This window comes from Nannospalax galili, unplaced genomic scaffold (assembly GCF_000622305.1).
Source record: "Nannospalax galili isolate Female #2095 unplaced genomic scaffold, S.galili_v1.0 scaffold1687, whole genome shotgun sequence".
Taxonomy (NCBI): domain Eukaryota; kingdom Metazoa; phylum Chordata; class Mammalia; order Rodentia; family Spalacidae; genus Nannospalax; species Nannospalax galili.
This window is the reverse complement of record NW_008357037.1, coordinates 80,971-96,717: the sequence shown is the minus strand read 5'-3', so window position 1 is coordinate 96,717 and position 15,747 is coordinate 80,971. Positions and strand designations below refer to the sequence as shown.

General features: G+C 44.9%; 1 protein-coding gene across 1 annotated transcript in view; it reads left to right on the top strand.

Moving 5' to 3' along the window:
• The window catches only part of LOC103751524 (cytochrome P450 2B1-like), a 32,378-nt gene that overhangs the window by 8,374 nt on the left and 8,257 nt on the right, over positions 1–15,747 (top strand). The window contains exons 2-4 of the mRNA XM_017794839.2: positions 6,596–6,758; positions 6,901–7,050; positions 8,796–8,917. Of these exons, the coding sequence (XP_017650328.1) occupies positions 6,596–6,758; positions 6,901–7,050; positions 8,796–8,917 (435 nt within the window). The remainder of the gene's footprint in view (positions 1–6,595; positions 6,759–6,900; positions 7,051–8,795; positions 8,918–15,747) is intronic.

The window sequence follows — 15,747 nt, the reverse complement described above, 5'->3', positions numbered from 1 at the left end:
AGCCCAACTCAGTAATAGTAGGGGACTTCAATACCCCACTGTGTCCATTAGACAGGTCAACTGGACAAAGAATAAACAGAGAGATGTCTGAATTAAGTGATACCATACATCAAATGGACCCAACAGACATCTTTCGAATGTTCTACCCCAGCACCAAAGAATACACTTTCTACTCAGCACCCCATGGAACTTTTAAAAAATTTGACCACTTATTGGGCCACAAAACAAACCTCAACAAATACAAAAATACTGAAATAATCCCATGCAGTCTATCAGACCACAATGCAATAAAGCTCAAAATCAACACTTGACAAAGTCCTAGTCACTACATGAACTCATGGTGATTAAACAACACACTCCTAAACAACGAGTAGGTCAAGGGAGAAATTAAGAAAAAAATAAGAGAATTCCTGGAATTCAACAAAAAGGACAACACAACACAGCACAACCTCTGGGACACATTAAAAGCAGCCCTAAGAGGGAAGTTTATAGCTCTAAGTGCCTACATAAAAATTAGAAAGAGCCCAAATAAATGACCGAAGACTGCAAGTCAAGAGGCTGGAAAGGCAAGAAGAAATAAAACCCAAACCCAGCAGAAGAGAAGAAATAACAAAAATCAGAGCAGAAATTAATGAAATAGTAACAAAGAAGACAATACAAAGAATCAATGAATCTAAGAGCTGGTTCTTTGAAAAGCTAAACAAGATAGACAGACCCTTAGCCCAGTTAACCAAAAGAAAGAAAGAGCAAACCCAAATCAACAAAATCAGAGATGAAAGGAGAAACATCACAACAGACACCCAAAAAATGCAGACCATTATAAGGGAATATTAAAAAAAAACCTATACTCCACTAAATTTGAAAATCTAAAAGAAATGGATGGATATGTAAAAGCATGGGAACCACCAAAGTTAAACCAAGAAGAGATTAACAGTTTAAACAGACCCATAACATATAAGGGAAAGCCTCCCAACTAAAAAAAGCCAGGCCCAGATTTACAACAGAATTCTACCCTACATTTGAAGAAGACCTCCAACTAGTACTACTTAAATTATTCAAAATGATAGAAATGGAGGGAGAACTTCCAAATTCCTATGAAGCCAGCATCACTCTAATACCCAGACCAGGTAAAGACACAACCAAAAAAGAAAACTATAAACCCATATCCTTAATGATCATAGATACAAAAATTCTCAGCAAAATACTTTCAAACCACACAGATGTACATCAAAAAGATCATCCACCATGATCAAGTTATCCCAGAGATTTAGGGCTGGTTCAATATACATAAGTCAATAAACATTATTAATCATATAAATGGACTCAAAGATAAAAAACACTTTGTCATCTCAATAAATGCAGAAAAAGCTTTTGACAAAATTCAGTATGCATTTATGTTCAAAGTCCTTGAGGGAATTGGACTGGAGGGAACATACCTCAACATAATTAAAGCTATATACAACAAACCCACAGCCAACATCATTCTAAATGGAGAAAAACTACTGGAAGCATTCCCATTAAAATCAGGAACCAGACAAGGATGTCCACTATCTCCATTCCTTTTCATAGTGCTTGAAACTTGCCAGAGCAATAAGATATGAGAAGGAAATTAAAGGAGTACTAATTGGAAAAGAAGAGGCTAAACTATCACTTTTTGCAGATGATATGATACTATACCTAAGTGATCCCAAAAGTTCCACCAGGAAACTAACTGATCAACACTTTCAGTATAGTGACAGGTTATAAAATCAATCTACAAAAATCAGTAGCCTTTCTATATTCCAATAACAAGCAACTCCCATTCACAGTTGCTGCAAAAAAATATCTTGGAGTAAATCTGACCAAAGACACCAAAGAGCTCCACAATGAAAATTTTAAATCGTTAAAGAAAGAGATTGTGTAAGACACCAGGAGATGGAAGGACCTCCCATGCTCATGGATTGGAAGAATTAATATTGTGAAAATGACCATCCTACCAAAAGCAGTATATAGATCCAATGCAATCCCAATCAAAATCCCCATGACATATTTCACAGAATTAGAAAAAAAATCCTTAAATTTGTATGGGAACATAAAAGACCCCAGATAGCCAAAGCAACCATGAGCAAAAGAGCAATGCTGGGGGAGGATTACTATACAAGGTCTCAAAGTATGCTACAGAGTATAGTGATAAAAACAGCATGGTAATGGTACAAAAATAGACACCTAAGGCCTGGAGAGGTGGCTCAGCAGTTCAGAGCACTGACTGCTCTTGTGGAAGACCTAGGTTTGATTCCCAACACCCACATGGCATCTATGAACAGTTGTTAAATCCAGTTCCAGGGGAATTCGGAGCCCTCTTCTGACCTCTGTGGCATTGCATGACACAGGTACACTCACATACATGCAGGCAATGCACTCATACACATAAAATATAAATAATAAATAAAATATTAAAAATAGACACATAGATCAATGGAACATCATTAAAGACCCAAATCCAAGTACACACAATTTCAGCCACCTGATATCTGACAAAGGTGCCAAGAACACACAATGGAGGAAAGACAGCATCTTCAATAAATGGTGCTGGCAAAACTGGATCTCCACGTGTAGAAGAATGAAACTAGATCCTTATCTTTCACCTTGCACAAAAGTCAACTCCAAATGGATCAAAGACCTCAATGTGAAACTGGAAACCCTGAAACTATTAGAAGAAAATATTGGCAGTAACTTACAAGCTGTAGGTGTAAGAAAGGATTTTCTAAATCGGACAGAATTTGCTCAGGAATTAATGTCAGCAAATCAACAAGTGGGACCTCATTAAACTAAAAAGCTTCTGTACAGCAAAAGAAACAGTCAAAAAAAAGGGAGAAAATCCACAGAATGGAGAAAATCTTCACCACTGACACATCTGACAGAGGTTTAACATCTAGAATACATAAAGAACTCAAAAAATAAAGAATGGAGAAACCAAATAATCCAGTGAAAAAATGGGCTAAAGATCTAAAAAGATAGTTATCAAAGGAAGAAATAAAGATGGCTAAGAAACATCTCAAAAAAGTGTTCAATATCGTTAGTAATTAGGGAAATGCAAATTAAAACCACCCTAAGGTACCACCTTACCTCAGTCAGACTGGCTAGGCTCAAGAGAACAAATGATACCAAACGCTGGACAGAATGTGGAGAAAGGGAACACTCATCCACTGCTGGTGGGATTGCAAACTTGTGCAACCCTATGTAAAGCAGTGTGGAGAACTCTTTAAACAATAAAAATGAACCTACCATTTGACCCAGTTAAGCACTCCTTGGCATATGCCCAAAGAACTCATCCTCCTATTGTAGAGACACTTGTACAACCATGTTTGTTGCTGCTCTTTTCACAATAGCTAAGAGTTGGAAGCAACCTAAGTGCCCCTCAACTGATGAGTGGTTAACAAAACTGTGGTATATTTACACAATGGAGTTTTATTCAGCAGTAAAGAAAGGTGAAATAATGAAAATTTCAGATAAGTGGATGGATCTAGAAACTGTTATACTAAGTGCAGTAACAGACTCAGAAAAACAAATGACGTATGTTCTCCCTCACATGTGGATCCTGGCACCAAATCCTTTTAAAGTCCAGGTCCTTTTAATAAGATGATGCTGTACAGCAGTCTCTTCTGCATGAAATAACTACCATCGTCATGACTTCAACTGAGCCTGATCGCTAAACATCGTCACAATTGAGCTTGTTGAAGTTGTGCTTATTCATTAAAGGAGGGCCAAGTAGGGTCATTGGATCCTCATTGGATTATCCAGCCACTATTCCCAGCCACCTGTATGTAATTTGGCCCTAATCACACATGGCCTCCTGAATTTAGGGAGGGCTAAAGTATATAATCTGGGAAAGGCTAGGAAGAGAAGGCATGACCCGTCCTGGGTAAAGGCTTTCCAATGTGCATACCCTCTGGTCATACATATACCTCAGCAACCCATTAGTTATCTCGAAGCCTTTGAGAGGGAACTGACACTGATTCTAACCACTCCAACAGCTATCAGAATACCTGAAAGTAAATCCTGAATCCATCACTCTCGAGACCAGCCTTGGCAGAAAAAGAAAAATGAGTAAGAAGCCAATAGAGGGATGCTTTTGGAAGCCCTTGTGAAGAAATTCCAATGGACTCATGAACATTTGAAAATTTCCCTGTTCTGACTTTTTTCTAGTTCCCTGTCTAGAACTTGTAATGCTAATTACTCATGTCTTTACTTCTCCTTCACATCTCCTTTGCAGCATTCAAGGACTTTCTTTTCCTCCTACAGATAAGAGTTAGGCAATTTGGGAGTCTTTTAGCTAGATCCAATGAAGGGGTACTCCAATTGCCTCACCCTGCTTCCCTGTTCAACATGGAAGAAGCCAGAATGGTCTGTGTCCCCATTCTCTGTCGGCAAGTTAGGTAACCTCTTCAGAGGATGATACGAATAGCAAGTAGGAATTGGCTGGGCAGTTAGGGAAAAAAGGCCCCAAAGAAGAGTAGCCAGTTTCTTGGCTAAAACTCACAATGTCCTTGGGCCTCTTAGCAGCATACTCCATTCCACAGGCCAAAAATGTTGAAAGTATTTGGGAGGTTTTAATCTAATCCTTAAGAGATTTTAGGGTTACCTCTTCAGAGCGGGGAATGTTAGAGCACCTAAAAACCCCATATAAATAAAAAAAAGAGTACATAAAAAAAAAGAAAGAGGATTTTATCAGAAAAGAAGTATTCTCAAGATATGTGAACCAATATTCTAGGAATAACTTCTCTTTTCCAACAAAATCTTTACAGAATTGTAGATAAGACTGCAAGTCCTAGGTCTATCTTGCTATTATCTTTCAGAGTGATTGTATAATGAATTAATACATGTAAATAATTCAGTGTAGAGCTTGTTCCATAATATATGTTGAAATACCTGCTTTTACTAAGGACAACAACAAAAAGAATCTAAGGAGTCAATGGATGAAGTGGCATGAAACTTTTAAGACAGTAGTGAGGTTAAATGCTTAAAACTTGTAAATGCTCAACTTTTGAATATCTTTACTATAAAGTTTGAGCATGCACCACAAAAAAGCTAAAAAAAATCAACAAGCAAACAAAAGCATGCTCTGTTATAAAAACTTATTAATGCATGCCTTTAGTCCCAGAACTCAGGAGGCAGAGGCAGGTGGATCTCTGTGAGTTCAAGGCCAGCCTGGTCTGCATAGCGAGTTCCAGGCTAGCTGGGGCTACAGGGAGACCCTGTCTCAAAAAGACCAAAAATAAATAAATAAAGGAGGAGGAAGATAGGAAGAGACAGAGAGAAAGCCATGCCCTCCGTGAGCAGCCACTTGGCAAAGGCTGGGGGTCGGGAACCTTCAGAGGAAGACTGAGGAAGCCCAGAGCACTGGGGAAAGCACGCCCAGGTTGGTCAGTATCCAAAAGAAAGAAGAAGAGACGGGAACGGAGGAAAAGCGGGAGCTGTGAGTGTCTGAGGACTCAAAAAGTGGTCAGGTCACGTGGCAGAGCCTCGGCGGTGCTGCCCATGGGAGCGCTGCAAGTGTCTGCGTCGACTTTAAAAATCATTGATTTATCATTATTAGTATTTTGTGTGTGTGAATGCAGTGAGTGTGTGTGTGTGTGTGTGTGACACTGCCTGTGTGGAGGCTGCAGACGACTTTATGGAGTAGGCTCTCTCCCTCCACTTTTCCATGGGTTCTGGGGATTGAACTCAGGTTGTGAGGCTTGTGCGGTGAGTCCCGTTTCCCCCTGAACCATCCCGCTAGACCTGGACTTTAGGCTTTTAACAGAATCTCCAACAAGTATGGACTTTGGGGCCTTTGGAATGCAATGGATGTGCTTTGTATTGAGACAGAAAGTGGTGGGAGTGTGTCAGACAGAATGGTCAGGGCAGGACAGACTGGCTTCCTTTGTGAGCAGAGGTTACAAGAGGTGGACGGAGGGTTATACGCAAACACGGTACCATTTTCTATGAGGGACTTTAGCCCTGGAGAGTTTTGGTACCCCTGGAAGAAACTCCCTATAGATGCCAAGAGATGACAGTACTACCTGTCAGTTTCCCAAGACCTGTGCTATAGAAATGATTCACACTCAAGACCACCATAGGGACCATCATTTTCCCTTCCCACCTAACCCAGTGAATGGGTCAAGGTCGTTCTCTCTGAAAGTCAACAGAAGGAAGAAAACAGGTTGAAGCTGGGTCACAGGAAGGAGGACTCGTGGTTGAGATGCCAGGGAGAGCTGGCTAGACTGAAGAGTATGGGCAAGGATATATATAGTCTCCTGTACCCTAGGCTGGTCTCCAACTCGATATGTAGCCAAGAATTACCTTGAGTTCCTGATCCCCCTGCCTCTGTTTCCCCAGTGTTTTGATTATAGGCATGCTCCCCACCCCAACTGAACAGGACTGCTGTAGGGCTTAGGACATCTAGTCAGTGAAGACCCTGTTTGGGTTGTGGGCCCTTCAATTCCTGGTTCCTCAGAAGGGGAAGGGAGGACTGGGCAGGAGGTGCTAATTACCAATCTATATCTAAGTGTTTTCATAGTTTAGCAATGAAGTGCGTGCTGACTAACCACAACTCGGTTGTCCTGATGCTTGGCAGATTCGACAAAAATATGGAGATGTGTTCACAGTGTACCTGGGACCAAGGCCTGTGGTCATGCTGTGTGGGACAGAGGCCATACGGGAGGCTCTGGTGGACCAAGCTGAGGATTTTTCTGGCCGGGGAACAATTGCTGTGGTTGAACCAATCTTCAAGGACTATGGTAAGAGTCTCAAAGACACTGGGATGGGGTTGGATGGTGGATGGTTCCAGAAATGTGAATCTGAGAGAAGGGAGGCAAAGGTGGGAAGGACCCAGATTTCTTTGAATTTCCTCTGTAACGTGTGCTTCCCTTCCATCCCTAGGTGTGGTCTTTGCCAGTGGAGAACGCTGGAAGGCCCTTCGGAGATTCTCTCTGGCCACCATGAGGGACTTCGGGATGGGGAAGCGGAGTGTGGAGGAGAGGATTCAGGAGGAGGCGCAGTGTCTGGTGGAGGAGCTGCGAAAATCCCAGGGTGAGTGCCAGAGCATGGGGAGGAAAGGAAGATGGTGAGACAGGGACATGGTGTACTGTAAATCAAATTCACTCCTGGGAGGTGCACGTGGCATCCAATCCCCTCCTCCCTTGGTCCTTGTGACAGCCTGAGGAAAAAATTCTCCAAACCCTAGTTTGAAGAATTTTTAGTGAGTTTATTGGACTTAATAACTGAGCTTGGGGTGTGGGTTTACTTACAGACAAGCGGGCGCCCCCCCCCACCCCCAGCTGTGTTCGAAAGTCCACACCCAGACATAAATCCTGTGGTTCAGGACAGCCTTACAAAATGGTGAGAGACAGGCCTCATGGTTTTCTCAGCTTTTATACTCTTAGCTCCTCTCTTGCAAGCAGCTATGGTCAACCAATTGGCTGGAAGAGAGAAGGGGAGTGGCTTCTTTGCAGAGCGTGGGAAGGAGGCAGATCCATGGCTTGTCATCACAGGGTCAGAGGAACATCCTCTGGGCCACACTCTCCACCCCTTCCTCTGGCTCTCACAAAACTTTCCACCCACCCCTTCCTCAAATACCCCTGAGCCTCAGAGGGAGTGGGCTGACCTTTCTCCCATTGTAATAGGGCACTGGACTCTTCAGGTCTCTGCATCCTCTGTTTGTCACGGGCTGATGGCTCGATTTAGTGGCATTCCACCTGCTATAAAAACACAAACAGCAAGAAGCAAGAACATGTAAACAGTAACTGCAATAATAGCTCATGGGCGTAAACACAAATGCCTGGATGGTACTTTGGTAGGCACATCACATCCATCTAACAATACAACTGCAGTGGCTTCTCTACTGGGGCCTATAACCTCTCCTGCCACAGGGGGTTGGCCTGGTCTACAATACCAGATGTGTGTTCCATCCCTAGGAGTGGGCATTAGGTCCAATCTATAATTAGCTGGTTGTACATACACTAGACGAGCCACTATTGCACCAGCAGGAACATTTTGCTTCACATGTTGATAGTGCAGCACACAGGGTCCTTCATTGAACAGGATAAGGGGGGACAAGTCTCCCCCAACCATTTGCATAGTACCTTCTGGCACTATGAAAGTCACTAATCCAGTGGCAGGGAGTTTCCAGCTTAGTCCAAGCTTGATTTTTCCCTCTCCCGTGCTCACATCATGCAGCGTCTTCAGCAATAGGGTCTTACAGTCCACTTCAGCTGTGCAACCAACATTATTGGCAATCACCTTTATAGTTTTGGGGACCCTTTGGCCAACTGCTCATAGGGCGGCAACCCACCCCTGGTACTGGGAATTTCATTTAACAACCTTATGGCTCTGGAAGGGCCTTTATCCACCCCCGTAGGATTCCTTCTGGGCTTAAGTCTTTCAACTGTTCCTTCAGCAACCCTTTTTTTTCTTTCAATTAACCTTGTTCCTGTAGGATTGTATGGAAGGTGGAAATACCATTGAACCTGATTATCCTCAGCCCAAGCTTACACATCTGTACCTGTGAAATGAGTGCCTCTGTCGCTATCAATTCGCCTTGGGCACCCGTGCATGACACTGAGTTCAGTAAACCCCTTAATAGTAGCTTTGCCTGTCACTCTCTTGCAAGGAAAGGCCTGTGTAAGGCCTGTGGCAGTGTCCACACAGGTGAGAGCATATTTACACCCTCGCTGCCTGGGAGGGGCCCTATATAATTTACTTGCCAGTCTCTCACAGGGGAAGCTGCCTTGTGCACGTGTCCCATCGTGGCATCTATCCTCTGGGGCTGTAACCAGGAACACGCCTTGCAGGCCTGGACAGCCTGTTGGATGTCAGCATTTCTTACCGGAATGCCGGCTGCCTTGGCTGTTCTCCATCCCATGTCGGCTCCTCTGTAGCCCAACTTGATATGAATCCAGTGAGCTGCTTCTAGGGGAACCTAAGGGCAGACAGACCTCACCTTGGTGAGGGCATCAGCTTTCTGATTCCCAGGGGGACTCACCAGGTGGTGGGCAGCCACATGGTAAACTATCAGAGGCACTAGCTCCTGCTTTATTTTATTATATATGTCCTTCCACATTTGTTGTCCCCATAGTGGCCGTCCCATCACCTCCCACTGAGCCATCCATAAAGTTAAGCCCTTGAACACCGGCCAACTGTCAGTACAAATTGTTACTGGCCAAGGCTCCCTTGTTATTACTATCCATACAGCTCTTAATCCAGCCCATTGACTTCTTTCTCCTTCTGTCCTTTCTAACCATATAATGTCAGTGTTCACCTGTATTGCCACTGCTACCAACTCTTGTCTGGCACCCTTGCTGGTGCCATCGGTATACCAGGCATCAGCGGGAATTGGGGGAGCCCCTTCTAGCATTCGATCAGGTCTTGCTAGAGGGTCAACTATAAGAGGTGGAAGGAGAGGCTCTGTGCCTTGAAATGACACTGGTCCTAGTACTGCTTGCATGGCATTGGTGATTGGGCTTGCTGACACCACCCCTCGCTGTTGCAAATATGCATGCCATCTTTGCAGTGTTTGGTTTGGGCCACCCCTGACAGGGGCTTGGCTAACAGGCCCTCCACCCATCCTTTTATAGGATATGCAGTTTTTACAGTAATGGGGGTGTGGCCCGTAATGGATTCCACCTGTTGCAATGCTTTGTACACAGCCAGAAGTTGCTGTTCTAGTGCTGTGTACTGGGACTCTGCCCCTTTCCATGACTGGGACCAGAACCCAATTGGGATCGTCTGTTCCAGTTGTTGTTGCCATAAACCCCACCTATAACCTTCAGGGCTCCTGGTCACTTCCAAGAGGAAGGGACACCAAGGTATTGGGACACACAGCTGCTTAGCTTGCCCAATCAGTACCTTGGCCTGCTTCAAAGCCTCTTGGGCCTTTACATCCCAATCCCATGTAGCACCTCTTTTTCTTAGATTATACAGAGGGTGGGTAACCTGAGCAAGGTGAGGCATAAAAATTCACCAATACCCAAGAAGTCACCCAAGTACCTTTAACTGCTTAGCATTTATTGGTACAGGCTGTTGTAAGATTTTCTGAACTGCTGCACTGAGTATCATGCGAGTTCTGCCATAAAACTCCTAAGAATTTTACCGCTGTACTGGGCCCTTGTACCTTCTGTGGGGTGGTTTCCCATCCTCACTCCTTCAGGTGCACCTGCATGTTCCCTAAATGAGCTTCCAAATCTGTAAGGCACTCAGAAGTTAGCATTATGTCATCTACGTAGTGGAACCTCCTTACAGGAGGAGGGCAGGGTAACAGGGCCAGGTCCCGGGCCACAGCCCCGTGACAAACCATGGGGCTGTGGAGGTAACCTTGGGGAAGTACTCTGAAAGTCCATTGCTGTCTATTCCATGTGAATGCAAATTGATCTTGGGATTCAGCAGCTAGGGGAATACTAACGAATGCATTAGCAAGGTCCACCGCAGCGTGGAAGGACCCCATTTCCTGCACCAGCTGATCAGTTAGCAGTGCAGTGTTGGGCACCACTGCATGAATGGGAGGCACCACCCTATTTAACTCCCGGTAATCTACAGTCATTCTCCAGGAGCCATCTGGCTTCCTGATAGGCCAAACCGAGCTATTGAAAGGGCTCTGGGCTGGGTGGATAACTTCTACTCACTCTAGTTCCTGGATGGTTTCAGTAATTTCATCTTGACCCCCAGGCAGCCAGTACTGTTTGATATTCACCACCCTCCATGGGGTGGGCAGTTTGATCGTCTCCCATCTTGACCACCCCCGAGTAATCACCTTTACTGTTCACATCCTCAGCTGAAACTCTCCCACAGTAGTATGTAGGGTGTGACACAGCAGGGCATCCACCCCTAAAATGTTCTCTTGAAGGGGAGAGATGCACACCTTGTACTCCTTGGGGGGCGGTGATTGCCCACTCCCAGAATGAGTCTAGTCCGCTTTACTTGTATGGTTTTATCCCCATACCCATCCACTGCTATCCACTGGCCCTTATGTTTTTGGGGATTGCTGTGAGTTAATGTACACTCTGCCCAAGTATCCACTAGGGCCCACATGTTTTGTATATTAGTGGGGGACCAATAAATCCTCAATTCGACATGTGGCCTCTGGTCACCCAGTATGGCCATCACCTGTGGGCAACTTTGGCCACCCCTTTAAGGCAGTGGTTGGGGGAGGGTCCCATCCAATGAGGCTACCTTCCTCTGGAGCAGGGGGCGCAGTTGGAGTTACCCACACCTCCTGGTCCCCAGTTTCTCTTACTTCTGTGGTGAATTGCTGGTCAGGTCTTAAAGTCCTCCACAGACTCACCAGCACAGCATTTGGCTGCCCGTCTATCTTGTCCCTAGCAACCCCTGCTCTGTGCAGATCCATCCACATCTGTGCTTGAGAGACACAGAGAGACCCCTTTCCTGAGTTCTGGCTCTTTTCCCTTGTGTCTACTCACTTCAGCACCTTTCGAACCCTGTTTATATGTTGGCCTAAATCATTTAAATCTGCCAGAGCCTCGCCAGCTCCATACAGGTCATGCCCAACCATGGGGCTTAGCACTGCCACCAAAGCTCCATACCAGTCTCGTTGGCCTTGCTGAATCAGTTTCTTTCTTAAGTCTCATGTAAACACAGTCCTGTCTGGGCCCGTGAACTGGGCATCAAATACAGCTTCCCTCATGCCCAGTTCCCTCAACAGAGCCTGTCCTTCGTCAATGGTTTTCCAATCTCTAATATTCATGGGACTCTCAGCTGGAGATACCCATGTATCCCAAATGGCTCATATGAGCCAATCCATCATGGACTGGTTTCTCTCATATTGTCTTAAGTTGTGAAGCCTTTGTCTCAAGAGGGATGAGTAGTTATGTTGCTTAACTTCTCTGCTTCTGTAGAACTTAAAATGATTCCATCTGCCCCCATATCCCATAGCCTCACAAGCCAGGTGGCCACAGGCTCCTTCATAGCTTGTTTAAAAATCTTTCCCAGTTCTAATAGTTCTGGTGCAAGTATTCGCTGATTACCATGGTCTCCTGCACCAGGCTGTTGTTAAGACCTCCATCAGCATGTTGGACCATGGATTTTCCCTTTCTTTGAATGAAAAGTTCAGACCCAAGGAGCATCTCCCACTATCTCTAGGTCACTTCCTTCTTCCTCACTGCCTGACTCTTCCCAGGGGTTCCAGGCTTTGGGGGCCCAGGATGGGCCTTTTATTATCATTCTGATCTGGGCTTTTTTCCACTTTTGACCTCCTAGATGTAAAAAACTGCACGCCAACACCTCCATCTCCTTTTCTCTCTTATCTAATTCACTGGCAAGGTCAGAGGCCAGTACGAAAGAGGCCAGCTTCATCCCTCTCCTAGCCCAATTCCTCTCTAACACCTTCAGTTTCCCTTCTGGCTAAGGCCTCCACCTGGGACAGATTTCTTATTATCAATAGCAGTGGCCAAGCAACCTCTGCAGCTACTTTTTGGCATTTCTGTCCCTGGCGTGCTACTCCCAGAGACTGTAGAATCTGTTCCAGACCTTCTGCTGTTTTTAGGTGCCTCTCCATACTCACGTGGTGGCCCCCACTGGTCAAGCAGGCGTGCCACCCCATACCATCTACAAGATGGCTGCCACCCTGGGATCTCTCCCATCGACCTTGACTGTTTAGAAGGTCTCACTCTAGTTACACTGTCCACTGCATTAACCATGTCACTGCAGCCACCCCCACCAAGCCTATGGGAATGGCCCACCAGGTTAACATTTCCTCAGCCCACCCTCTCCCCTCCCCCCACTTTACTTCGGTTGTTGGTCTCTTTCCCCATATCAGGGACATTACCAATGCTCTTCCAAAACTCATTCTTAGCTTCATCATATCCTGCTGGGCTACGCCAATTGTAAGTCAAATTCACTGCTGGGAGGTGCACGTGGCATCCAGTCCCCTCCTCCCTTGATCCTTGCAACAGCCTGAGGAAAAAATTCTCAAACCCTGGGGTTTGAAGAATTTTTAATGAGTTTATTGGACTTACTAACTGAGCTTGGGGTGTGGGTTTACTTACAGACAAGCGGGTGCCCGCCCCCCATTCATGGCTGTGTTCAAAAGTCCACACCCAGACATAAGTCCTGTGGTTCAGGACAGACTTACAAAGTGGCAAGAGACCAGCCTCATGGTTTTCCCAGTTTTTACACCCTTAGCCCCTCCCCTGCAAGTGGCTATGGTCAACTGATTGGCTGGAAGAGGGAAGGGGAGTGACTTCTTTGCAGAGCATGGGAAGGAGACGGGCCCATGGCTTGTCATCACAGGGTCAGAGGAACATTCTCTGGGTCACATTTACACAGCGAAAGAATGACAAAGAGGGATACAGGGGGCAGGGAAAGAGGATAGAGACGGAGAGACTCGGGCTCAGAGGCACAAGAGAGAGGGTGAGGGAGAAGGAGAGGGAGGGGAGGAGAAAAAAGAAGGTAAGAGATGGGTATAGAGAAATGCCGTTCTGGCATTATGGTGCACACCTGTCATCCCAACACTCAGGGAAATAAAGCAGGAGGATCATTCATTCACAGCTGGGGGGGGGGGGCGAGGAAGAGACGGGTGTCCTGGAGAAAGGGAAAGGAAAGGCTGCTTTGGGTGTGCAGAAGGGTGTGTCTTCGGGTTGAATGGAGGGTACAGACAACACAGACAGGAAGGCTGAGCCCTGGGGGTGGGGGAGGGAGCGTGCACAGGAAGGACAATCGGGGTGCAGAAGCACAGAGCCAGAGCAACAGGAAGGAAATGGGGAGTTCAAGACGACCAGAAGTTCAAGATCATCCTCAGCTTGTAATGGAGTTCAAAGCCACTGGGGCTAAAATGACACAATGTCATAAAAACTCTGTGTGTCAGAGGCAAAATCTGGACTTAGGAAAAGAAGGCAAAGGAAACAGGAGGAACGGCCGACAAACTGAGAGCAGGAACTGTGGGTTTTTTCCTTTTAAAATTACTTTTGTTGCCGGGCGTGGTGGCGCACACCTTTAATCCCAGCACTCAGGAGGCAGAGGCAGGCAGATCTCTGTGAGTTCAAGGCCAGCCTGGTCTACATAGTGAGTTCCAGGACAGCTAGGGCTACAGAGAGACCCTGTCTCAAAAAGACCAAAAAAAATTACTTTTGTTTTATGTGTACGCATGTTTTGTGTGCATGTATATACCTATTGAGTTTGAGGCCAGTCTGGGAGACATGAGATCCAGTGTCAAGAACCAAATCTACACAACACAAAACCAAATAAAACGAGTTAGAGAGATGGCTCAGAGGTTCAGAGCACTGGTTGTTCTTGTAGAGGACCCAGGTTCAATTCCCAGCACCCACATGCCGGCTAACCAGCATTTGTAACTCCAGTTCCAAGGGATCTGACATCTTCTGACCCCATGGGCATTGCATGACATAGTTGCATTTACATATATGTGTGTCTGTGTGTGTAGTGTGTCTGTATCTATGTCTGTGTGTCTGTGTGTATTGATGTGTGTGTGTGTGTGTGTCTGTGTGTGTTTTTCTTGTGGACATGCTGATGAGCAGGCAATGAGCACATGGACTGATGAGGTGTTCTACTTTTGACCATTCAGAGGCATTTCTGATTTTTTTAACTTAGCCATTACTTTTTTTTATCTTTTACAGACTTTTTTTTTATCTTTTACAAAAACATTATTGAGAATTTCATACATGCATGTAAGGTGTTTTGATCAAATCCATGCCCACTCTGTCCCTCCAACACCTCCCATAGCTCTCCATCACCTTCTTCTTTTTCTTTTCTTCTTTTACTTATTTACTTTTCTGGGGCTTTTGGCTACTCTAACATTGAAATCTTTTAAGGATTAGATACAAGCTCCAAAATACTTTTGTTATTTTTGGTCTTTGGCACAGGGTAGTTGCTAAGAGGCCTAAGGACATTTTGACTTTTAGCCAAGAAACTGGCTACTTTTCTCTGGGATCTTTTTACCCTAACTGATTAGCCAATTCCTACCTCCTGTTCTCATCATGCCATACTCTGAAGGGGTTACACAAATGCCAATAGGGAATAGGGATGCAGACTGCTTTGGCTCTTCCATGCTGAACAGGGACTCAGGGTGAGACAATTGGAATACCCCTTCAGTGGGTCTATCTAAAAGACTCCCAAATTGCATAACTCTTATCTCTAGGGGGAAAAGAAAGTCCTTGAATCATGAATAGGAGATGTGAAGAAGGAAAGGCAAGAGTAATTAGCATTACAAGTTCTAGACAGGGAACTAGAAAAAAGTCAGAACAGGGCAATTTTCAACTGTTCATATGAGAGTCCACTGGAATTTCTTGACAAGGGCTTCCAAAAGCATCCCTCTATTGGGTTCCTCCTCATTTTTTCTTTTGTCTTCCAAGGCTGGACTCTAGAGTGATGAATTCAGGATTTGCTTTCAGGTATTTTGATAGCTGTTGGAGTGGTTAAAATAGTGTCTGTTCCCTCTCAAAGGCTTCTAGATACGGAAGAAAACAAATTTAGTCATCATTTTACAACAATAGCTGATTGTCTCCCTTAGCTACAGGTGGGCACTACAGTATTGGAGCCCAAGATTTGGAAGTCTTACATCTGAACAGCACTTTCTGGTTAGGAACAAAATCATCAATGAGAAAAAAATGTCTAAATAACTTTATATGTAGACTTAAGCCTAATGTCTGGGAAGTATAATACCCTGAACTCTTAAAGAAGTATACTGATGACTTTGCTCTTTGGTTATACTTTCCTTTCGGGTGTTTAAGACCATACAGTTGGCCCAAATAAATCAATTTTTTT